The 25,466-nt window shown below is 36.3% G+C and overlaps 1 protein-coding gene across 5 annotated transcripts in view; it reads right to left on the minus strand.

Annotated features, from left to right (window-relative positions):
- cnih3 (cornichon family AMPA receptor auxiliary protein 3) overlaps nucleotides 1-25,466 on the minus strand; it is a 386,093-nt gene that overhangs the window by 281,866 nt on the left and 78,761 nt on the right. For 3 of the 5 annotated variants that reach the window (XM_059356600.1, XM_059356599.1, XM_059356601.1), the window contains exons 4-6: nucleotides 12,710-12,822; nucleotides 6,630-6,776; nucleotides 4,579-4,634 (exon numbers count right to left, since the gene is read on the minus strand). In XM_059356600.1, coding sequence (XP_059212583.1) covers nucleotides 4,607-4,634; nucleotides 6,630-6,776; nucleotides 12,710-12,822 — 288 coding nt within the window. In that variant the 3' untranslated portion in view covers nucleotides 4,579-4,606. The remainder of the gene's footprint in view (nucleotides 1-4,578; nucleotides 4,635-6,629; nucleotides 6,777-12,709; nucleotides 12,823-25,466) is intronic. The other 2 variants (XM_059356603.1, XM_059356602.1) reach the window with 2 other exon arrangements.

A 25,466-nucleotide genomic window follows, 5' to 3' on the forward strand; every position in this document is an offset into this window, starting at 1 on the left:
TATTCATTGCATGTAATTTGAAGAAGTCATGTTATTTGTACACTGATTCAAGAGAATGGGCTGTAAATATCCACCATCAAAATCAAAGCGAAAACTTTGATATGAAGCTCAATACTGAGTTTGTTTTTAGGAATGCTTAAAAAATAAATAATAATTCAGATACGTCTGGGCATATGCACTACATTACATATAATAACCTGTAGATTACTAGCCATTTATTTCATCATCCTAACTTTGATATATAGCCCGATTTCCATGAAAACTTCTATCCTGTTTGAGATTTGAGGCTCTGGATGCAGCATGTAGCTGCAGCTGTGGCTAATTCAAGGCATCATCTTTATTTTAATGACTTTATTGTCATCTATAGTCAGTTTATTACAGAACATCGATGATCAAAACTGTGTTGTAGTTCAGTTTATTGTCCAGGCAATATTGGCTGTATTGAGAGAAAAAATGCTATTGTTAGCCTGCTAACTATTGCCAAATGCTCACAAAGTGATGTGCATGGATCCACAATTTTGTCATCTCTCTAGATGGATGACAATGGTGTCCCTCTTAGTTTAGCCTTGAATTATCCGGAGTTGGGTTTAGAAGGCTGAAAGATTCAGACATTCATCAAAGGGACGTGCTCCTGCAATCCCAGCCAGAGTACACTGTAAAAAAAACCCTGTTGTTTTTACGGTAAAAAAAAACGGCAGCTGTGGTTGCTGTAATAAATATGGTGCAACTTTTTCTAATACTACGGTGAAAGGATTTTAGCACTGTTAAGATTGCCATTTTACTTTTTAAAAATCATCAAAAGAAACGCTGCTCTGCCATATAATTGACAAGAAAATAAATTAAAGATTTTACCATTAAATTTAACAGTATATTTGGTGTTAAGTACATTTAACAATGAGAAAAAAAGTTTTTTTTAAATTTTATTTATATATATATATATATTATATATATATATATATATATATATATATAAAAATATACTTTAATATATATATATATATATATATATATATATATATATATATATATATATATATATATATATATATTAAAGTATATTTTTGTTACGGTGCCAGTGTATTTTACAGTGGAGTAAGGTATTTTTATAAAACTGTAAAAAAATACTGTTTTGGTTACCGCCACTGAATTAACCCATTTATCATTTTACGATCTTTTACTGTGATTGTTTAGCAGTTTTTCACCGTAAAATTTACAGATATTTTTTACAGTGTAGGTACAGAAGTCTAGTTTTCTGTCTGACTGAAGTACAATAAGCTGAAAGATTATAATGGAAATTATTATTATTTTTTTTTTTAAATGTATTTCTACATTTATTACCTTTCTAATATATTGAACGAAAAATTTACCCAAACAATAATAAAATACATGTAAAAATGTTGAATTTACATTTATTTTTTGCATTTATCTCTCTATATTTTTTAAATGTATTTCTACACTTATTCATTTTTTAATTTATATATTTATTTCTACTTATGTCACCTCTCGTCCCTCATATTTAAACAAATTTACTTGTTACAGTCATCACATTTACAGTCAAAAAAGGTAGTTATTTAACATGATCTGTGGCCAACATTTACTCTCGTGACTGGGTTTGGTTTTAAATATTATAAATAAAAGATGCCTATCACAATAAAAAATAAAAAAAAAGGAAATTATTTTGTGGTTTGTTCATGCAAAGAGCAACATTAATTCTTAAGTTATGTGGTATAAACACCAACATTGGTGAATATCTTTTGTTTTTGTGTGTTTCTCTACTAATGATAGAATTGAAAGTGAGCGGTCCATCACCCTGCTTGGTAGAGAAGAAACTCACTGCTGTTGCTGCTGCTGCTGCTGCTACCAGTGGTCTGTAACAGCATGAGCTAGAGCCGACACAATGGGATGACATGGAGAAGCAAAATGGTATAAATTTAAGATGTAACATGGTTTACAACCACAGCAGACACACAAAATATTTTCAAAAAACATCTGAATTGCAAAAAAACAAAGTAATAGTACAACCCCAATTCTAAAAAGTTTGGATGATGTTTAAAACTTTAATAAAACATAATAATATAATCATTTGCTAATCCTTTTAAACATATATATCCAGCATTGACACTGTGGTAAACATGCCCCTGTCCCATGTTTTAAAAAATATTTTTGCAGGCATCAAATTGAAATAAGTATCCAGATTGCTCAATTCAATTAAAAGTACTATTACACACTATGAAATCACTCTACTACAAGTAAATGTTTCCAAATAGTGGATGATACAAGCATGTAAATTGGCATGAACACTCTCCATGGGTCACTTGACAAGAAAATAAAATAATAAATAAACCATTATATCATTCAATTGCTCCACTAAGGTGTCGGCCATCTTGGAAAATGGCCGCCATCTTGGAATTTCAAGTAACTGTGGGTGGGTTATTGTCAAGTGACCAACAGAGACTGCTCATGCCAATTTGTATGCTTGTATCACCAAATAAACCATTATATCACTTAACTGCTCCACTAAGGTGTCGGCCATCTTGAAAAATGGCCGCCATCTTGGAAATTCAAATAACTGTGGGTGGGTTATTGTCAAGTGACCAACAGAGACTGCTCATGCCAATTTGTATGCTTGTATCACCAAATAAACCATTATATCACTTAACTGCTCCACTTAGGTGTCGGCCATCTTGAAAATGTTGTCAAGGGAAGGATAATTTTATGTATTTAATAACTGTGTATGTGGTTTCATTTATAAATTCATAATCCGTTTAAATTGATCATATGTTTTTCATTGTAAATCTTGACCTTCACCTATAGCAGAAAAGAGCCATTGTTGGCCAAAATAAGAGAAAAATTGTCGGAATTGAGCAGCAAACCTTTTTTTGAATGAAAATAGCCTACTAAGTCTAAATTTATCGACCAACCTAATTGGTAAAAATGAGCATTTATTAATATGATTTTGGAGTTTGTAATAGAAAGCTTGTCTAGCTAGGGAAACTCAAAACTAGACTTGAAGTTGGAAAAATGTCTCGGTTAAGGCTTGTCAATATTTTCCTAAGCTATGATGCACATTTTAGTTGACTGATAGTCATGGAAAAAAAATATTAGACTAATAATGATTTTGGTTATTATCAAGAAAAACATGAAAAATGTCTAGATATCAGCTCTTAAATTAAACTCTTATGATATATCTCTGTTGTTATCATTATATTTGTCTAAACAAATGTACCTTTAGTTGTATCAGGCATTAAAATGAACAAGAAACTGAAGAAAACAATGTGGTCTAATAATTTTTTCCATGACTGTATGTTAAAAACAAATGCTTTATTGCCGTATATAAGCTTAACATTTTTACAGTTTAAGAATACAAATTACTTTGGGCCTCCACCAATGATAAATTAAAATTAAAATGTACTTTTTTTAAAGAGTTTTGTTTGGAATGTACTTAGTTACATTCCACTTAAAAATGAGTGTATTTTATTAATAAACAGTTCAGTTTCACTGTTTAAAGATTTTTTTACAGTTTTCAATTGAATATCTGTCAAAAAAGATTATCAAATGATCACAATCTGTTTTTTTACATTGTAGACAACGTCCCAACTTTTTTTTGAACAGGGTTATATACACATTTTGTAGTTTGTACTTCAGAATAAAGTAAAAACTACCTTCAAATTTGACCTACAACACAGTTGACTACTGACTTATGTAGGCACTGGTATGGAAATGAATGAGATATGTATGAGCACAAAACCATGCCAGGAGGGAGCATATGATAATCTCATTATCAGTAGTTTGTGAAATCTAACAGAGAATATAAAGATATTTACTGCTGTCACTGGGAAACAAACATAGTTTGAGAAAGCCGACTTTTTAAATCGGACAACCTTGTTTGCTTCACATAGATCATTAGATAGATGCCTCATACTCTGTTTTCTGCATAAAAAACTCAGGACGTGTTAAGAAATCTTCATGTAAAGTATAATAAAAGCTGTGGTTTTGCCAAGAGATTGAGGTCTGGTATATTACATGTTCTTAAATAATAAAATAATAAAATATCTTGAAAGGATGAGAATAAAATTAAAAAGACAACACCTCATCTCTACATCTTGGAGGATGTAATTTCAAATAAATGAATACACAGTGATACAATAAGAAGAACACTTGCCACATTGCTCATGATGTTGCTTTCTCCTGATGTGGTATTACTTTAATGTTAATAGTAGTGTTAATATGTTTGTCACAGTACCTACTGCCTAAAAAGACAAGAAGATCTCTGTGTTAAAGTTGCAATCCTTTTTGGGTAATGGATTAATTTGACATGAAAAATCCTCTTTTATGCTAATGCTGCCATGTCTCTCCACTTAAAACTAAAACTCTGTAACTGACATGGCTTCACAAATGTCTTAAGATTAGTTTAAAGCTCGATCCATATAGTCATAACAGCACATCATTGCATATTTATAGCATCTTGGCCCCAAGATTAACTGATATGGCCATATAGGATCAAATTTTCTCATAGCACTACCCTGTTTCAGTTTACTACCATAGAATAAGAGATCAAAAACAAAAAAAGGATTGTACCTTTAAGTGTTTCCATTGATAAGACCTATTAGAGGGATATATCCAGGTTCCACACACTGCAGCACCCACATGACACATAAAACAAGAATCCGGAGTTATTAATAACAACATTGTTAAACAAGGACAGGAAAATAGTGTGCAATCATATCATGAAACAGCAGAAAGTTTTAGCATAAACATTAGTCAGGCAAATTGTAAAACATTGCACAGGCATAAAACGCTATGCGATTTTTAAAAATAACATCTAAAAGATACATTCAATTAAATATTTTTACCAGTTTTAGCAGGTTTATCCCTCTGTTAATTAAGTAAAGAATCATCTTCTCTCAACATCACATGTAATAGCTGTAGTGAGTAATGGTTAACCTATAGGTAACCTGGCAGATCTACTGCTAGTGAAAGGATGTGATTGCATGTGATTGCTAGAGAAATGGTTCTGTTCAGAAATGTTCAGTGATTTCCACTCACAGAGCTAAGAAATCACAAGTTAAATAGCCATGTGATAGAACAAGGGTTGGAAACAAACATAAGATGTGAGTGTTCATTTTCACAGGAAGTTTAACCCATAAGAACCCAGACCCAAATATCCTTAAAGGAAAATTATGGGGGATATACCACAGACCAAGTGGACCACATAGAACACATTTATGATGTTTTTAAAAAAAAATACTACCCCTAAATCTGTGATGTGACATAAACGTTACATTGGGTGTTATATATTTCTTATTTTAAATTAAATAAACTAGACATTTTCTGCTTACAGAAACACAAATTTGCCTTTTTCTTTGCATCTCCATAACATATATCAAAATTGTGACAGGAATATGAAGTGAAATGCAATACAGGACATCCTATTAATGGGTTAGAATTGTTAAATGGCTTTAATCTTAGATTCTAGAAGATTTAAAGTGTTTGTTACAAGGGTGTCACCATAGGTTCTTATGGGTTAAGTTTCCATTCAAATACTATTCTAGTTATATATTTAAATTAAGTAGCTTTAGTTTATCAAGTTTTTACTCCTGCTTCCGGTGAGTATTCTCACTGCGTTAGCCTGCGCAAAGGCCAGGCTACAAAGAGTGGTCCGGGCAGCAGAGCGGATCATGGGCTGCCCCCTGCCCCCCATCATGGACCTCCACAGCTCCAGGACCATTAATAGAGCTGTGAAGATTGGGGCCGACCCCTCTCATCCTGCCAATTGTCTGTTCAATCTTCTCCCCTCTGGACAGGGCTATTATGTCCAAAACATCACGCCCCTTCCACAGTTTTTTCCCTCAATAGCCCTTCTAAATAACTCTTAAACTTGGACTCCATTGCACTTTAATTTTATTTAACACTGCACTATCTCCATTCCTATTAATTTATTGCTCATAATGGTACTGCTTGTCCTTGTATTGTGTTTTTGTCTTTCTGTTTTACTGTGTGTTGTCTGCATGGAGAAGACCAATTTAACCCTTTCATGCATAGAGGTCACTACAGTGTACAGCTGTTAAAAAGTGCTTTTTCTCTATATATGCCTGCAATTTTGGGCACTGCTGCATATAGTCCACACTAGTGGAAGCTATTGCATCATCCCATACAAAAAATCCCATTGGCTGGTCATTGCAATGGGGAAAAAGTAGTCAGTGAAACCAAGATCGCCGACAGACAGGGAGAAAGACCAAACACCTCGGCTATTTCGGTGTCTAGCTTCAATAAAAAGATACCACTGCAGGTAAAAAAAAAAATATAATTACATCAAGTAACATCTAAGATGACATATTATGTAAAGATTTTCCAAGTTTTGATTTTATATTTGGAGGAAATACGGATTAATCGTCTGTCCACTCAATTGTACATCATGCATCATGCAATGTCAATTACTAACAATGTTGTTCTTGAAAATAATTCAAATCCTATAATGTTTTGGCTGTAGATCAACTTCTTTATGTTCCTAGTATCTGTATACATGGCGAAATAAAGTTGAATTTTTTTTTATTATTAAAAATCTCTATTAAAGTTGTCTCTTTACATGTAATCAGATGATTGTCTCACAGCGCCTGCCACATGCTCACCAGTAGAGATAGTAGAAGAAGGAGAGGACGAAGAAGGACAGCTTGCACCAGGCCTCCTTTAGGCAGAACTTGAGTGTATCACCATTCATCACGGATGCTGGGTCGTAGAGCAGCTCCTTAGTGTCAGTTGGGGAATGGAAGTACCTACCACAGAGGGCAAAGACCACATCGCGGGTAGTTGACCCGTTCCAGAACCCGGGGGGAAGGGGGAAGAAGCACGGATGGAGGTAGGCAGCGGAGATGGAGGGAGGAAATTGGGAAGAAGATAGTATGGAAAAAGATGGCATGATGAGTTATGGAGACACCCTCATGCAGCAGATGTGGGTGAAATAGCAGTTGAATATGTTTATGGAAATTGATTGTTTACTCAACTCCTTTCCTGAACAGTTGTTCAATTTCCATAGTTTAGCAACCATAACTGGGGTCATCCCTATATTCCCCAGGTCATATTTCCCAGGGGAATATACCCTTTTTTTTTAGAAAAAAGGTCCTACCCCAGGCAATATACCCATTTTTAGAAAAAAGGTCCTACCCTGGGGAATATACCCTTTTTTTGAAAAAAGGTCCTACCTAGGGGAATATACCCTTTTTTAGAAAAAAGGTCCTACCCCGGGGAATATACTCTTTTTTAGAAAAAAGGTCCTACCCCGGGGAATATACCCTTTTTTAGAAAAAAGGTCCTACCCGGGGAATATACCCTTTTTTAGAAAAAAGGTCCTACCAAGGGGAATATACCCTTTTTTTAGAAAAAAGGTCCTACCCTGGGGAATATACCCTTTTTTAGAAAAAAGGTCCTACCCGGGGAATATACCCTTTTTTAGAAAAAAGGTCCTACCCGGGGAATATACCCTTTTTTAGAAAAAAGGTCCTACCCCAGGGAATATACCCTTTTTTAGAAAAAGGTCCTACCCTGGGGAATATACCCTTTTTTAGAAAAAAGGTCCTACCCTGGGGAATATACCCTTTTTTTGAAAAAAGGTCCTACCAAGGGGAATATACCCTTTTTTAGAAAAAAAGGTCCTACCCCGGGGAATATACCCTTTTTTAGAAAAAAGGTCCTACCCCGGGGAATATACCCTTTCTTAGAAAAAAGGTCCTATGTTCCCCGTTTTTCCCAAAAAGGGTCCTACGTTCCCCTGTAGCAATACATACCGGGGAGCATAGGACCCTTTTTCTAAAAAAGGGTCCTATGTTCCCCGCAATCTATCAATCTTTACGGTAGACTCTCAGCATGGCCAGCAGGCCTACCGTCACATGGCCCACCTTAGCTCAAGCAGCCCATAACTTAAATTTGCACAGCAGCTACTTTCTGGTTACTTTGCAGTTATTTTTTTGGCTTTTTGAATAGGGTTAGGGTTAGGGTTAGGGTTAGGCCTATTTGCCATGGAATTTGGCAGTAATGGTGGAAAAAGTAACAGACTGGGGAACATAGGACCCTTTTTGGGAAAAGTGGGGAAAAAGGGTCCTATATTCCCCAGTCTCATACAAAGAGGGGAACATAGGACCCGGGGAACATAGACACGCTCCCCCATAACTTGGCATGGCAGGCGTGTCAGGCTTTGGATCTCTTCACATGTGCCTGATGCTTAGTTAAGTATAAGGACTGGATTAAACGGTGCATTTATCTGCTCGAAAAATTTTGCCTGGGCAGGGACCAAATTTAGATAGAATATTTCCATGGACTGACACAGCCTAGCTACAACTAGATGCAGTGAAAAAGAAGAGCAAATCATGATGAAAACTTAAACTTTTTTTTTTATCAATATGGGCAAACTGTAGACAACTGTAGTATCATAAAAGTAACTGGGAAAAATAGGGAATGCCAAAGCCACTGATGGGATTCAACATACATCATAAACCGTCTGTAGCAGCTTGTGGGCATTGGTGCTAGCGCCCTGGAGTGGTTTAGGTCCTACTTAATTGACAGGACTATGTGTGTTGGTCTTGGGGCTAGTGAATCCACAGCTCCGCTCTTATCTGGGGTCCCACAGGGTTCAATTTTAGGACCTTTGCTTTTCTCCCTTTACCTGCTTCCCCTAGGGTCTATCCTTAGAAAACATGGCGTCTCTTTCTCTTTCTTATGCTGACGACAGCCAGATTTACGTCCCACTGAGGAAAAGTGAGACATTTTCTATCAAACCCCTGCTGGCTTGACGATGTGAAGCCTGGATGGCCCTTAACTTCCTTAATTTCAACACAACAGGTAATTATGTTTGGCCCTAGTGGCTTGTGCAATTCCTGCCCTGTCGACTTGGGTCCTTTGGCAGCTTATACAAAGTTGATCACAAGCCTGGGTTTTAAAATGAACACCAAACAAAAGGAGGATTCAACTGCTGCCTGTTGCTTTTAGAGAGAACTGTTTATATACTGATTACAATTACCTTATTATCTGTTATCAGGGAAAATTTGCCTGTAATGGAGCCCAGCGCTCACACAAATGAAAAGGATTCTGTAAAAATGGATGATTGTTTATTCATCTAACAGACCAGTTGCATTAGTCCACAGATCCCATTAATTCCTTTGCTCTTGTAAAATTCAAATTATTTTTTGCTTGGTATGAAGGGTAATGCATTTCAGGAAGCTGCCATCATTATGCATCTAGTCTGTTCTTTCAGAGAACAGATGGTTTATGCATGCCCATACTGTATGTTAATTCATGACCATTGGTTGTTCACATCTGTGAAATGATTATACATTTGGTTGTCATAAATGATTTACAATGCACATTCACTAATGCACATATCCGTTGGTCATGGCTCATGCATGTATGAACATTTTGACAAAATGAATCTTGATGTTTGCTGAGTGTGACAGAGGATTTTGTAATCAGCCAATGAATACATTTCCCTTGTACTTCTTTAAGATGCATGCACAAAGAATTGATGATGAGGTACACAAGGATAGCTAATACCACAGCAAACTACAGCATACAATTAAAATGTCATCAACAATAAAACAATATAGACACCACACGTTCACCCTTTCCCTGAGCAAAGGTAAAGGTATAATAGAAGAAAACATTTTTATTTTCCGAACATATCATGTTTTAAGTCACACACACACACACACACACACACACACACACTCTTGTACTTCCCTCCCAGTTTTAGTTTAGTATTTCTTTTTTTTAAATGCTTTAGTTTTAATTTAGTTTTTATTAGTTTTAGTTTTTTGTAATGGGGTATTTGTTGGGTGGGAGATTAAAAGAGGTCACAGTAAATTTTGCCTTTATTTCCTTTGTCTTATCCATCTTCATTATGTATGAAAAAAGTTGACAAATATGAAAACGAAAGACATTTTCACTATAATAATTAGTTAGTTAGTTAGTTAGTTTTAGTAAGTTTTGTAACCACACAATACAGTTTCAGTTAATTATCATTATCATGTAACCTTTAACCCTAAAACAAAGTCTTAAATCTCAAAAAAGCCTTTAAAGAAGTGAGGACCGGCTGAAATGTCCTCACTTTGCAAAAATGTCCTCACTCTGTTGGTTAAAAACGTGTTCCGGTCCTCACTATGTAGGAAGTATAAGAACACACACACACACACACAACCTTTTAAAGCCCACATGTACAAACATAATCCATAAATCTTCATGCATACATCCCAAAACACACAATACCACCTTCACATACCATCCTTTTACTTCTTTGCACACACACTGACTGACTTTATATCATTCTCTCTCACACACACACACACACACACACACACACACACATGGTCGTCAGTCTTAACACAGACAGGCATTCAGTTTGACAGAGTAATTACTTAGTAAGTACTTCTGTCTTTGTGAGGACCCCCATTGAATAGTGGATTCCCTAGCAAGGTTATAATAGTTTTGAATTTTTCATTAGTTTTAGTTCAATTTCAGTTTGTTTTTTTAGAGTGTGTTTGCTAGTTTTAGTTTAGTGTTTATTTTTTTAAAGAAGTGAGGACCGGCTGAAATGTCCTCACTTTGCAAAAATGTCCTCACTCTGTTGGTTAAAAACGTGTTCTGGTCCTCACTATGTACAAGAACACACACACACACACACACACACACACACACACACACACACACACACACACACACACACACACACACATATGTGGTCACATACTATCCATGAACCCTGTGTCTGAATAACTCACGATCAGCTCGTTCTCCTCTGGATCACCTTGTCAATATTAGATCTCTCTCCTATCACTCAATCCCTCTTCAACGTGTTGCCCTCTGCCACTTCCTTCTTCCTTTTCTTCCATCCTCATCTCTGTCTTACCCTTTCTTTAATCTTTTGCTTGTCTCCTCATCTCTGTGCTGTGCAGGAAGCAGCATCTGTAGCTGGTGGGCATCTGGCGCAATCTTAAATTAATGAGAGAGCAAGATATTTCTCTCTTCTCTTCTCTTCTCTTCTCTTCTCTTCTCTTCTCTTATCAGTCTTTTACTTCAACCAGCTGAGCACATAAACTTAAACCAATTTAGACTACTAGCATTCTACAACTAACTCACACTGGCGGGAAGAACAAAGACAAAAACAGACAAAGAAGGCAAAATAAATCTGAAGATCACTGACTGGTGACCCATTTTCCAGACATTGCCTTTCCGAGGCTTGAGATGTCTTAGAACACTGATATTCTTGCTTTAAACGTGCATTTTCTTCAGATTTTTTTCAGAACTTCAGTTGAATACATCCTCAAAAATGATCTCTGGACATCTGCAAGGTGCAATTAAAATATGAATGGTGGGTTCATCAGGATGTGACGTGATGTCAGTGAGTCTAAACTAAGCAATGTTTACTGTACATAAAACAAAATAGAGTAACTTTATTCTTATCATTTTACATTAACCCTTTGATGCACAACATATAAACACCTTCTAATGCAAAAAATTATTTTATTGCAAAGATATAGAATATAAAAACTCAGTCTGGTCACTTTAGACCCATGTTGTGCATCAAAGGGTTAAAAATATAGTAACCTCCTTGATATTTGCAGCGTTTAATTACAGATACAGCGACTAATCTTAACTATCAGTGCACGCACACACACACACACACACACACACACACACAAACACACACACACACTCACTCACTCACACACACATACTCGTCTTCATGTGTGATGGGGACCGACTTTATGATTATCATTTGTGGGGACCACCCTTTCTAGAGGTTGTAGAGAACTGGAAAAAATTGAGTAAACTTGCCATAGCTTAGTTAGCCTAAACACGCCTTCAAACCTCTGAAATTATGAAGTGATGTTTTAATCAGGCTTTATGGGGACATTTGGAAAAACCAGTAAACATGCTTTCAGGGTACATAATTTACATTAATGAGCATATTTCAGTGAATGCGCCCTTGCAAAACAGATAGAGAAGAATTATATCCACTGTCTACCAAGGTTATAATAGTTTTGGATTTTTCATTAGTTTTAGTTTTAATTTGTGAATTTTTGTTTTCAAATTCAGTTAGTTTTAGTTAGTTTTAAGAGTGAGTTTTCTAGTTTTAGTTTAGTTTTTATTTTTTGAAAATGCTTAGTTTTAGTTTAGTTTTTATTAGTTTTAGTGTTAGTTTTAGTTTTTTTGTAATGGGCTATGTGTTGGGTACGAGATTCAAAGTGGTCATAATAAATTTTGCCTTTATTTCCTTTGGTTTATCATCTCAGCCCCAATAAGGTTATTAACTGTTTTGTATTTTGGTTGGAGTGTAAACATCCCAGTCTCAGTAAACATATTCACCATGTGTTGCATGTTCAAATAGAAACACTGAATTACGAATGAAAAAAGTTGACAAAAACGAAAACTAAGGACATTTCCACTATAATTTTAGTTAGTTTTAGTTAGTTTTGTAACCACGCAATACAGTTTCAGTTAGTTATCGTTTTTTTAAAAACTCTAGTTTTTATTTTTATTTCAGTTAACAAAAATGTTTTTTCAATTCTAGTCTACATCCAGTAAGTCGGACTAATTTTAGAGTAATCTTAACTATCAGTGGGCACACAAGCCTAAACCTAACCACCAGATACAGACAGACAGACACACACACACACACACACACACACACACACACACACACTCTAATGGATTGGACAGTCACCTCCATGTGTTGTAGAACAGCAGGGGGATGTTGAGGCCCACTGTCAGCCACTCCTGGGCACACAGGAACATGATGCAGAAGAGTCCATGGATGGAGTACTCTGGTAGCACCAACTAGAAGAGAGAAAAAGAGAAGATATGATAAATATGATATATGATAAACCTAAAGACCATAATATCATCAAGCAGAGAGCCGGCACCAACAGTTGACCTTATCTCTTTCTCCTTCTTCTCTTTAAATTGCCTTGCTAGTGTTTCATAATACTAAATGCAGATACTGCTTGAATGACATTTGCTGTTATATAATAATTGCATGTACGAATCAACACTATATTTAGCTTAGCTAAAGAGCAGTTGGTTAGCAGATGCCACATTATCATTTATGCCCACAGGTGTAAGAAAACACCTCAAGTATCATCATTAGCATTAAAATCTCTAGCCTATATTTAGCCACTGTAAATCTATCTGCAAGCATTCCAAATGGCTAATCTAGGTTATGGAGAGTTTAGTTTCACAATGGACAGCACACAATGATGGCAGGACTCCAACACTGTCATAATTACAGGAATGCAAGAAGACCACATGACCACTTCTGGGCAGACAATGTGTGATTCCTAACCCCGAGTCTCCCCCAGCACCAGCCGCCTCCACAATTTCCATGTGTACTGTCTGGGGTCCACTCAGGTTCATGGGATATAAATAGGGGTATGACAATAAACTCAGCTCACAAGACAAGACGAGAAATGATATTGGGTTCACGAGAACGAAACGAGATTTTAAGAAAACTACAACTTTTGACTCTGATGCTGCTAAATGCTCTACTTCATCAGCTAGTTGTGTGTGTTTGGTGCTGGGCAGGAAGCATCCAGCAGGTTTATCAGAGCTGTTTTGCTTTATTTTTCCTCTGGCTCCTGGACACACTATTGATGAAATATGTGAGACTGAACTGAAACAATAAAGCTACAGACCATAAACCAAAAACACTGAGAGAAAACCACAGCGCCTAATCATTTGATAAAGCTTTAAATCCCATATTATTGAATAGTCACTTTAACAACATGTAAGAAATCTATTGCAAGTGATAGCTAGAAATAATGTTGTAAAGTCTGGTTCTGACGGCTTAGGCCACTTATACAATATTTAGCATACTCTCAACTTTAAGTGTCTGGAAATTAAATCACTTCATGACAAGCCTTAACACAGCTGAATGCACTCATGTTTGTGTGTGTGTCTGTGTCTGTGTGTGTGTGTGTTTTTAAATATTTTCTTTTCATAGTGTTTTAGTAGAATATTTTATTTTTCCTATCAGGTTTTGTTCCTCCCTTTTGGAGCGTTTTTTGTTTGTAGGTGTTATTATTTAATAGTTTTCCCCTTGAGAGTTTAGTTAGTTTTCCCCCTTTTCTTAGATTAGGATTAATACGTTTAGTTTTTAGTGTAGATAGATTCGGTTTATCCTCCTTTGGAGCAACTTTTCTTTGTTTAGTAGTTTCATAGCCCTTTTCTTTCACTCTGTGAGGACTTACCCTGCTGCATTTTTCAAATAAAGAAACTTTTAAGTTCACCTGCTCTGCATCTGAGTCCTGACTTCATCACTGTAACATTAACACTGAGCTTTCTAAAGCCTCTGAAATAAAAAAAAAAGTTGGCTGCAAATCTACACATTTTTATGTAGCTACCTAAAAAGAATGGCACAATTGCAGATTATTACATCAGATTAGGCTAAAGACATGTGCAACCAAGAGTTAGCACACAACCAATAAAGCCTGGCTTTCCATCCTACAGTGCATGAGTCTGAGTTGAAATTGCTTGCCATGCAAAACCTGCTGTAGCTTTTCACTACTTCAGTTAATGTAATTCACAAAGAGAGCCACTTCACTACTCATGTTTATTTAAAATCGTACAGGCATTACAGTGGCTTTCTGGACCGCCTGGCCTTGAACATTACGCTGCCAGAACAAGGCAGTGTTCAGGATGCATTATTCACATGACCAAATGCCTCCTAATAACCAGAAAACAAGTTTTTACTGAATAGCTCTTCAGCAGCAGGAGACAAGAAAACTGCTGCTAAGACAAAACCTAAATATATCCATGCTTTCACACTTCAAGCAGATAACACACACACACACACACACACACACACACACACACACACACACACGCTCACGCACACACACACACGCACGTACGCACGCGCATACACACAGTTTTACATAAGTCACTTTTGGGGACATTTCATAGGTTCATTAATTTCCAAAAAATGTACCCTTATCCTAATCACTACCTGCCTAGCCCTTGCCACTGCCATATTGTGACTATAACCTTAACCACTGATATAAAAATGCCATTTTTTCTAAATAGGGACATGACTCTTGAGCACATCTTATTTTTTTGATTTCATGGCTCAGTAGGTGCGACATGTTGAACCTGGTCTCACAGGAATCTGTGAAATAGCCACGGATTTCGCTTAACTCAAAATCCATGGAATAGCCACGGAATCGTTCAAATTTCCGTGAAACTGACACGGATTTCGCTACAATGCAAGTTAATGCCAGTCATATCCCGTGGCTATTCCATGGATATTTGTTCCTATTGGTTTGTTCCAAGTCACGTGACTTTCAAGGTCCCGGCGGTCAGAACAAAAAACATGGCGGACAGTTCTCTCATTTTTAGTGAAAAAATTAATATTCTGACTTTGTTTCTGCATAAAAATGGATTTTGATCACATTTCTAGCGAGAAATATATGTTTTATTTTCTAAATATTCACTCAGTGAATGTACATAATCACTTTGTATGTTGGAATAGCCACGGGATATGACTGGCATTAACTTGCATTGTAGCGAAATCCGTGTCAGTTTCACGGAAATTTGAGCGAATCCGTGGCTATTCCACGGATTTTGAGTTAAGCGAAATCCGTGGCTATTTCACGGATTTCTGTGAGATCATGTTGACCTTAACCACTGATATAAAAATGCCATTTTTTCTAACTAGGGACATGACTCTTGAGCACATCTTATTTTGTTGATTTCATGGCTCAGTAGGTGCGACATGTTTGTTGCCGGGACAGAATTCAATCTACTATACAGAAAATATAAATGTGTGTGTGTGTGTGTGTGTGTGTGTGTGTGTGTGTGTGTGTGTGTGTGTGCCGATTGTTATGTATTGGAGCAGCTGTATTAAATTTTAATGCTAATGGTAAACAAACAATTTTCTTCAACAGCAGATTGTCTGTATTCTGTGGTGTGTGTGTCAGTGTGTGTCTGTTTGTTTGTGTGTGTGTGTGTGTCAGTGTGTGTCTGTTTGTGTGTGTGTGTGTGTGTGTGTGTGTGTGTGTGTGTGTGTGTTTGTTGACAGTGGGACCCATCTGGGAATATGCCTGGCTGGGACTTGAGATTTGTTTCTCTGGCTGCGTTGCCTGAGGGCCACCCTAGACTCATCTGATCTACCCAGCAGCAACACTGATGAGGCTTACTTCATGTTAGAATTCACATAGGAATCTATAATATAGATTATATATATATATATATATATATATATATATATATATATATATATATATACTGTATATATATTTGTGTGTGTATATATATATACAGGACGGAGAGATTCAAAAGATCCTTCTCTCCTCCAGACATCAGGTTGTCTCATTCTAACAGAGATTCTACCAGACTAACTGAATTTCCCCTCGGGGATAAATTAAGTAATTTTGATTTGATTGATCAAATAAATTGAGTTGCTGCCATGTGATTGGCTGATTAAATATTCATGTTAACGAGTGGTTAAACATGTGTACCTGATGTAGTGGCCTGTGAGTGTGTGTCCCATAATATGTTTCTGCGTTGATACTATTTGTTACACACATTTGGTAACAAATAATATCTTCTACATATCCTCAAAAATAAGCCTGCTGCAGCCATTGAAAGAGAAAATCAGAATATCGTCTAGGGGTTAGAGTTTTTCTTAATTGAACTGAATATGTTGAAGATATAAGGATCTAACACAACAGCAGCGATATATTGCATCCTCAAGGACTCCTTTCATGAGCTGCTGAAAGACCATTTTCCTTGAGATCAAAGGCTCGTCTTATTCACCCTTAACAAACTGAGCTCACTACAACGTTAAGCAGCACTCTGCTGATACCCTTTCACCCTGAGGGCAGAAATGATAGGCATGAAATTGGAAATGTCTTATTTTTTTCCAATCGAGTTGATGAAACTCTTTCCACATGAGTTGGTGAGGACAGCTGCCCCAGGCTTCAGCAAATTCTTAAAGCCCTCATACATTCGGGTAGAGTTTTGAGACTGTTGGCATGTGCAATATTGCCTTTAGCTGGGATAAAACATTAGCCACTGGGACAAACTGCATATGGAGAAATTCATAGATTTATTAAAATCGTTGAATATGATTTGGAGATTCCACCTTTGAATAGAGATGTTTTTTCTAAAATAACTAAAACTGAAAATATTTTTATTAGTATTTGTCACTTAAATCAAATGTGAGATGTTTCGCTTTGTATTAAAACATTCAGCTGAGTGTCAAGCTGAGGATTGCCAAGGAGATATCTTTCTGATTTTGACAGACACACAGCATTATTTCTAGTTAAAAGCATGTGGCAGGCTTGTTGTCTCTCTTTGTAATAATTGCAGAAGGAGTTCCTGATATAAGCGTTTTGGACAAAAAGCAATAAGAGCACCCATCACAGCTGGATGGATCGATGGATAGAAAATTGAGGTAGTCAAGAAACTGGTCTGTAATTTGACGCAGATTGCTTATCTCCCTTTTTATAGATTGGGATCACATTGGCTGTTTCCATCTTATCTGGAAAATACCAGTTCGAAAAGATTTGTTACAAATATAAGTTAATGGCTCAAGGACTCAAAAAATAACCTCTTTTATAAGTGACATATTTAGGTCATTGCAATCAGTAGATGTTTTACTCTTAAATTTTCTTACTACTTCTAAAATGTTACTTTCACAAACTCCACCAATAAATAGCGTGTTACATTTATTGAAAGTTAAGTTAAATGTTCCATTTTTTCCACCTGTAATGGGAATCTCTTTTGCTTAATTATGACCTACATTAACTAAGTAATTGTTGAACTCATTAACCATGCTCTCAATATCCTCAGTCACTGAATTGTCACCTTTAACTATGTTTATTGGAAAACACCTGTCATTACGATTTTTGATCACCTTATTCAATACACTCCAGGTAGTGGTGTGGTGTGGCACAGCGCTCTGTTTTTAAGTCTTTTTTTTGCCCTGGTTAGGGGGTACTTGGCTGAAAAAATATTTCACAGGGGGTACATCACTGAAAAAAGGTTGAGAACCACTGCTCTAGTAAATACACTACCGGTCAAAAGTTTTAGAACAGCCCAATTTTTCCAGTTTTTTATTGAAATTCAAGCAGTTCAAGTCAAATGAACAGCTTGAAAGGGTCCAAAGGTAAGTGGTGAACTGCCAGAGGTAAATAAAAAAAGGTAAGCTTAACCAAAACTGAAAAATAATGTACATTTCAGAATTATACAAGTAGGCCTTTTTCAGGGAACAAGAAATGGGTTAACAACTTAACTCTATGGAGTCTTGGGCTATTTTGTCCATTTTTGAATTCTTTTCATGTCTTTGTTAGTCATTTTGTGTCTTTTTTTAGTCATTTTGTGTCTTTTAGTGTCTTTTTTGTCATTTTGTGTCTTTTTTTTGTTATCATTTTGTCTTTTTTAGTCCTTTAGTCCAACATAAAATGTGAGATACACTGAGATATTAAACTGCATAATTTTCAATTAAATTCTGGAAAAGTTGGTGTGTTCTAAAACTTTTGACCAGTAGTGTACATGCATCGCGAAAAGAAGTGGCGGCTGACTTGACTGTAATTTCCGAACCGGGGGTTGCTTGACCGCAGTTCTTCTTCTGAGGTTGTGTATGGCAAAAAAACGCTGAACACTCATGCTTGAGTAGTTCTGCTCACCCATGTCGGCCAGATGGGCAAGTATGTCTGCATACGTTCTTCGGTTTCGGAACAGATCATTAATATAATCAGCGAACGGCTCAAGTGATGCCATCGCCGACTCTATGTGCCACCGTTGTCACTAAATCTCTACGATTTTGCTGCATCAATTCCTTCCGGAGCACGGCGGTTGCTGTTTGTCTCATTTCCCTTCTTCTTATGTTAAAACATTATTAAAAACCTATTTATTCTCCTTGGCGTTCAGTCCCAGCTAGGCAAGAATCCTTGGCTTTCTTTTTTACTTTTTTACCCTTTTATTTGTCTTTTTTATCTCTAACTCTGTTTTGGATTGAGCTTTTATTACTATTTTATTTTATTGTTTTACTGTTTTTAGTATTTTCTTTTTATTGTTTTTATTTATACCTATTTGTGTATGATTTATTCTATTTTAATAACTGTACAGCACTTTGGTCAACTGAGGTTGTTTTTAAATGTCTATAAATAAACTTTGACTTGACTTGACTAAAAATGAGAAATGAAAATCAGTTCAGGCATATTTTGAATAAAACAATCCTTTTTTTACTTGAAAAAAAAAACAACAACAAAAATACAACATGAAATCAAACTTTTTTCATTTTTCGTGTTTTGATTTCCAAACGGATATGGATTGAACGGAAGATACACTGATTGTTAAGGCTGCTAATCAAGTGGATTAATAACACCAGTTGATGGGCTGCCATCAGCACTGGCACCGCTGCAGGGGTCATCGTCAATATTTTCCCTCAGCACATGTTTCCATATTTCTATACAATTTTCCTCCCCATCAAAATGAGGCCCTATGTCCTGCCCTACATCCCTCAGTTCCCTCAGGCCTCCATTCCCACAACACAGGGATGTGGAATGCCTTTGATGAGGTAAAAGGCAGAATTTGTGGATTCAGTAAATATCGAAGCTACACTGTAAAAAATGTCTGTAGACTTTACAATGAAAAACTACTAAACGATGACAGTAAAAGACGAAAAATGATAAATGGATTATTTCAGTTGTTTTTGACCTGCTGTCTCCCCTTAAAAACCCACTGCCCACAACCCCCAATTCCCAATAAAAAGAGGCAGAATGATAGGATGTTTTTTACTTAGTGCGCTCCTAATATTATTTGACAGCAAGACATGCAGTCTGCAAGTAAACAGAGCGGGCTGCTGCTGTATTTCTCATGTCGTGTATTTTATCTTCCAGTGATCTGACACACTGCCTGTCTGCCCCGAGCTCTCCTCCCTGGATCTCTGGAGCACAGGGAGAGGATATTATTGATTTATATTATATATCACAACAGACGTTCCTCTCCTGTTACGTTGCAACACCTGCTGTATTAGCATGTGTTTACAGCAGGGGTGGGCAATTAATGTCCCCAAGGGGCCACATGACCAACACCACGAAGGTTGCAGGGGCCGGACCAAAACTCTGAACTAAATTCTGCTCAATATTAATGTAATCGCTTTATAAAACACAGTAAATTATCTGGTTTTGAGCTGCTACTGATAGGAACACATGTTATGATGAGACTGTTAATGTGGAGTAAATCAAATATAGCAGTAAAAAGTAGTAAATACTCCAATCACTATATCACTTTAACATTTATTTTAAACACAACTGTAAATGTCCTTTAGTAAGCTTCCTATTTGTGTTTTTGTATTATATAGCTTGTTTTTCATGTTTGTACATTTTCAAGGTGTTTTACAATGTTGTGATGCTTTTATTTTGAAAAGGTGCCGTCCAGTGTCCAATTATTTGAATATAGAGCGAGGAAGGGAGATGTGATCACAATTGCCATTTAAGACCAAATTGCTGATAATTTGTAATGTGTAATTTGTAATTACGATTACTAGTTACCAAGGTTATTTTGATTTTGTTTTTTTCATCAGTTTTAGTTTTAATTTCGTTGTGAATTTTTTTTTTTTTCAAATTCAGTTCGTTTTAATTCGTTTTTAGAGTGAGTTTGCTAGTTTTAGTTTAGTTTTTATAGTGTTAGTTATAGTTTTTTTGTAATGGGCTATATGTTGGGTGCCAGATTCAAAGAGGTCATAATACATTTTGCCTTTATTTCCTTTGGTTTATCATCTTAGACCCAATAAGGTTATCAACTCTTACAGTTCTGGGTGTTTTGAATGTTGGTTGGAGTGTAGACATCCCAGTCTCAGTAAACATATTCACCATGTGTTCCTGCAGGTTCACTAACCAGCTGCTGTTTAGTGTTTCCTCTACATGTATTCTGCTGGATTTTCAGCGCCGCCGCAAAAAAATGTGATTTGTAATATCATGGTTGAATTGAAGACTTTCACTTGCACAGAGTGCAACTATAATAACCTTGGTCAGTGCCTCCAATTTCAGTTGAGTACTTTAATTGCCATAACAATGTAACCTCTCAGCAGCAAGTTAGAAGACACTTTTTATAATAATAATAATAATGCATTTTATTTATAGGCGCCTTTCAGGACTCTCAAGGTCACCTTACAATAAACAATTAAAAACAAAACAAAACAATAATAATAAAACAGCAATGACAGTAATAATGAACAACATTGAAACAGTACAGAGAAAAATTGTAATTTAAAAATGAAGAAATGAAATGAAAAAAAGGTTGTGGAGGGCTTTGAATGTGAGGAGCAGGATCTTGAAGTTAATATGGAGGTGGATCAGGAGCCAATGAAGCTGTTTGAGGACGGAGTGATGTGCTGCGTGGATGGACTTCTGGAAATTATGCGTGCGGCCGAGTTTTGGACTAATTTTTGTGGCAGACCATGAAGAAGAACATTACAGTAATCGAGTCGTTTTTGTTTGTTGTTTTTGCTGGTTGTTTTTGTACTGCCTGTGACCTCACTGCAAAAAAAGGCGTGTCTAAAAACAAGAAAAAAACAGTAAATCTGAAGGAAATGATCTTGCTGCATGGACAGATCATTTCTTGACAAGATTTCTTAAATTCAGATTATTAAATCTAGAAATAAGCATGTTGAACACTTAAAATAAGAAGTTAACTCTTAAAACCAGATAAATTAAAGCTGCCAGCAGTGATGAACTGGCCCGAGCAGAGTGACCTGATGATTATTTGGTTGTTACCAAGATACAAAAAACTTTAGATTTAGAAGTGTTACATAATTTATCTCGTTTTAATCTTGTCAAGTGAAATTATCTGTCCATGCAGCAAGATCATTTCCCTCAGATTCAGTGTTTTTATCTTGGTTTTAGACACACCTTTTCTGTTCTCCATGGTTGTTGAAATAAAAACCAAAAGGTTCCATGATGCACCATGCTGCTCACACAGGAAGTGTGGTCCAGCCATAACAGCTTTCCGCTCTGAGCACAGCTCTGTCGCTCCAACACACATATGCACATGCTACTCACACATTATGCTGCTCTGATACCAACGCAATATGTAAATGTGTGGAAACACAATCTAGGCCATTTTCACACATTGGCTACTGCAGGTATCAAAGCCTAAAAGTTGTTTTTCTGCATCAGCTACTGATTTGAATGAGGGACATTGGTGTCAAGTGGCCTTTGGCCCCTGTGTCAAATTAATAATAAAATGATCAATTTATAACAATGGACAATGGAACAATTCTAACATTTTTTTGTTCAAACAATATCTCATTGTACACAAAATGAACCCAGAATGCGTACATATAATAGTTTAACTCTCTGGAGTCTTATTGGGCTATTTTGTCCATTTTTAAAATCCTTTTCATGTCTTCACGTGTCTTTGTAAGTCATTTTGTGTCTTTTTTGGTCATTTCTGTCTTTTTTTGGTAATTTTGTGTCTGTTGTTGTGTCTTTTTTAGTTATTTTGTGTCTTTTTTTGTCATTTATGTGTCTTTTTTGTGTCTGTTTTAGTTATTTTGTGTCTTTTTTTGTCATGTTTATATCTTCTGTGGGGTTCTTTTGGTTTTTCTGTCTTCTCATTTTGTTTCTTTTTTGGTCATTTTGTGTCTTTCAAGACATTCAAAGGTTTTGAATGCCTAAAATATCATCTTTGCCATTTTTTCATGTGCTAATTTGCCCCCTCTAATTAAACACTGGCCCCTCCTTGGCCCCCACAGTAAAATAACTAACTATTAACAGTATTAATGTAGGCTAAACCAAAGTCCCTAGCAACCACACTGCACCTAGATTTGAGAACCACTGGTTTATTGACTAATGTAGCGGAGCAAACCCAAACTACATCTGTGATATCTGCTGCTGCTGCTACTGCTGCGGATATCAGTTATTTTACTGCTACGTACTGTCTGCTTTTTTGAATTTTATGGTTTTAATGCAGTGTTTCCCAACCTTTTTTGAGCCACGGCACATATTATACGTGAGAAAAATCACATGGCGTACCACCAAATAAAAATGTCACAAAAAGTATTTATAATGAAATGAAAATCTAGTCTCAATTTACTTACTCAGTGTGAAACCTGGGCCTGTTTAGTTGAACACAAAGCTGATATTCTTGCAGGATTTGAAGAAAGACAAACAGGAAGATCTTCAACAGCTCTGAGTCTCTTTTCTTAGTCTTTACTGTATATTAGTCATGCTTCAAAGGCCCAGCTCGCATAGATAGGTTGTGGAGAAAGGGAGAAGAGCTGAAACTGCTTTGTTTCCCTGAATAGGGAACTCCTTGGCAGCAGTCAGCCAAAACTGTCAAAGGTAGATCAGCAAAGATCAGCTTTAGACAACGATTTTGTCTCAGTTTTTTTGCTCCTGCAAAGTCATGTCCCTTCCAACTGCAGTTAGCTATATGGGTATATGATAACCCAGTCAGGGCAATCAGTGGAAAGTGAAGGGAAAGAACATGACAACTTCTGCTCAAGACTTTGCTGCAATGTGTGAGATAGGTAAACATCTGCACTCAATAGCGTGCTAACGTTAGCCTGCAATCGATAGCGTGCTAGCGTTAGCGGGCTAGCAAGACCAAGACCGACTTGGTGCCATTGAGAGAGACCAACATACTGACTCCTCTTCTAATGCACAACATGGGTCAAAAATGACCCGCATTCATTTCCCATGTTATTTAATGCTTGCTGTGTGTTTCTGTGCTCTATCTTTTGATATCAACTTATTTTATGATTGAATATTCCAAGAATTCTTAAATTCTTAAATATCTTGTTTTTGATAACAACAGATCATTATTTCCATTTTGCCTCTCATACTTCATGAAGAAAAAAACGTTTTTGTATTATTACATAGCTAACTTCTTGGCTAAGCTAACTATTTAGCCAAGAAGTTAGCTAAGTAGTTAGCTTAGCAAGCTACTTAGCTAAAAATGGATATGGGTCATTTTTCACCCATGTTGTGCATTAGAAGAGTAGTGACACAAAAGGGAATTTTATTAAAAAATGAATAAAGGAAAACATCAAATTATGATGTATGATGATCAAAAACAATCTAATCAAGGATAACCTGGAATACTGAATGATGAAAATAATTTATTGCAAAGATATAGAACATAAAAACTCTTTCGGGTGACTTTAGACCATGTTGTGCATCAAAGGGTTAAGGGGATAAGTTGGCCTGCTTCTCTTCACTTTCTCCTTTCCACTCCTCTTCCTCACCTTCCCCTGGGTCCCTGCAGGTCATGCTGTCCTTGTAGTAACTTTCATCCTCTTATAAATCTCTCTTTAACTCAAAATAGTGTCAAATAGAATTCACATCATCTATCAGTCAAGCTGAAATACTTTTAAAGAATTGCAGTTTCTTTATAATTGAATTGTTACAGACTCCCTACTCCTTCATGTTGCCGATGTCAAGATGAAGCTCTCTCCACGTTCTAGTCACAGCCAATCAGGTTTGAGGGTCCAGAGGCCTCGGGTGGAGATGAGGGAGGTCCCCTGTGGTGCCCATGTTGCTTTTGAAGTTTCAGTACAAAGGTTGTCTTTGGCTCGTTCCCGCCCTTCCTCTACTCTGATCTCTCTGACTCATTCTCATTAGCTGTGTCCATCATGCAGGTCACATCATCTCCCCACTCATTCAGTCAGCTTCTCTTCGTCTTTAACTTCCCTCTTGTGTACACAATTGCACTAACACACACACATACTGTACACACACACACACACTGCAAAAAAGGTGTGTCTAAAAACAAGATAAAAACAGTAAATCTGAGGGAATTATCCTGCTGCATGGACAGATAGTTTCACTTGACAAGATTTCTTAAATTAAGATTATTAAATCTAGAAATAAGCATGTTGAACGCTTAAAATAAGAAATTAACTCTTAAAACAAGATAAATTAAAGCTGCAAGCAGTGATGAACTGGCCCGAGCAGAGTGACCTGATGATTTTTTTTTTTTCTTACCGAGATAAAAAAAATTAGATTTAGAAGTGTTAGATAATTTATCTTGTTTTAAGAGTTAATTTCTTATTTTAAGCTTATTTCTAGATTCAACAATCTTAATTTAAGAAATCTTGTCAAGTGAAATTATCTGACCAGATTTAGTGTTTCTATCTTGTTTTTAGACACCCCTTTCTTGCACACACACACACGTACACATACATATATACAGTATATATATATATATATATATACACAATGCATATAAGCAGCAGCTGGGCATGCTGCTGCTGTAGTCTGTGTGAAGTGTATTGTCTGATGTTGGGCCACTGAGTTTCTGTCTTGCGTACTTTGATAAAACTCTGTGAAGTTGTTGGAGAGGCTGAACTGGTTGTGTTGGTGGATAAATAGTGGATGCCAGTCATGTCTTTTCTTCTTCTGTTTAATGTAGATAAAACATCAGAGAATAAGAGGGATGAGACTGGTCTTCCCTCAAAAACATCAATATAAAAC

This window comes from Centropristis striata, chromosome 18, assembly GCF_030273125.1.
Source record: "Centropristis striata isolate RG_2023a ecotype Rhode Island chromosome 18, C.striata_1.0, whole genome shotgun sequence".
NCBI classification, from domain to species: domain Eukaryota; kingdom Metazoa; phylum Chordata; class Actinopteri; order Perciformes; family Serranidae; genus Centropristis; species Centropristis striata.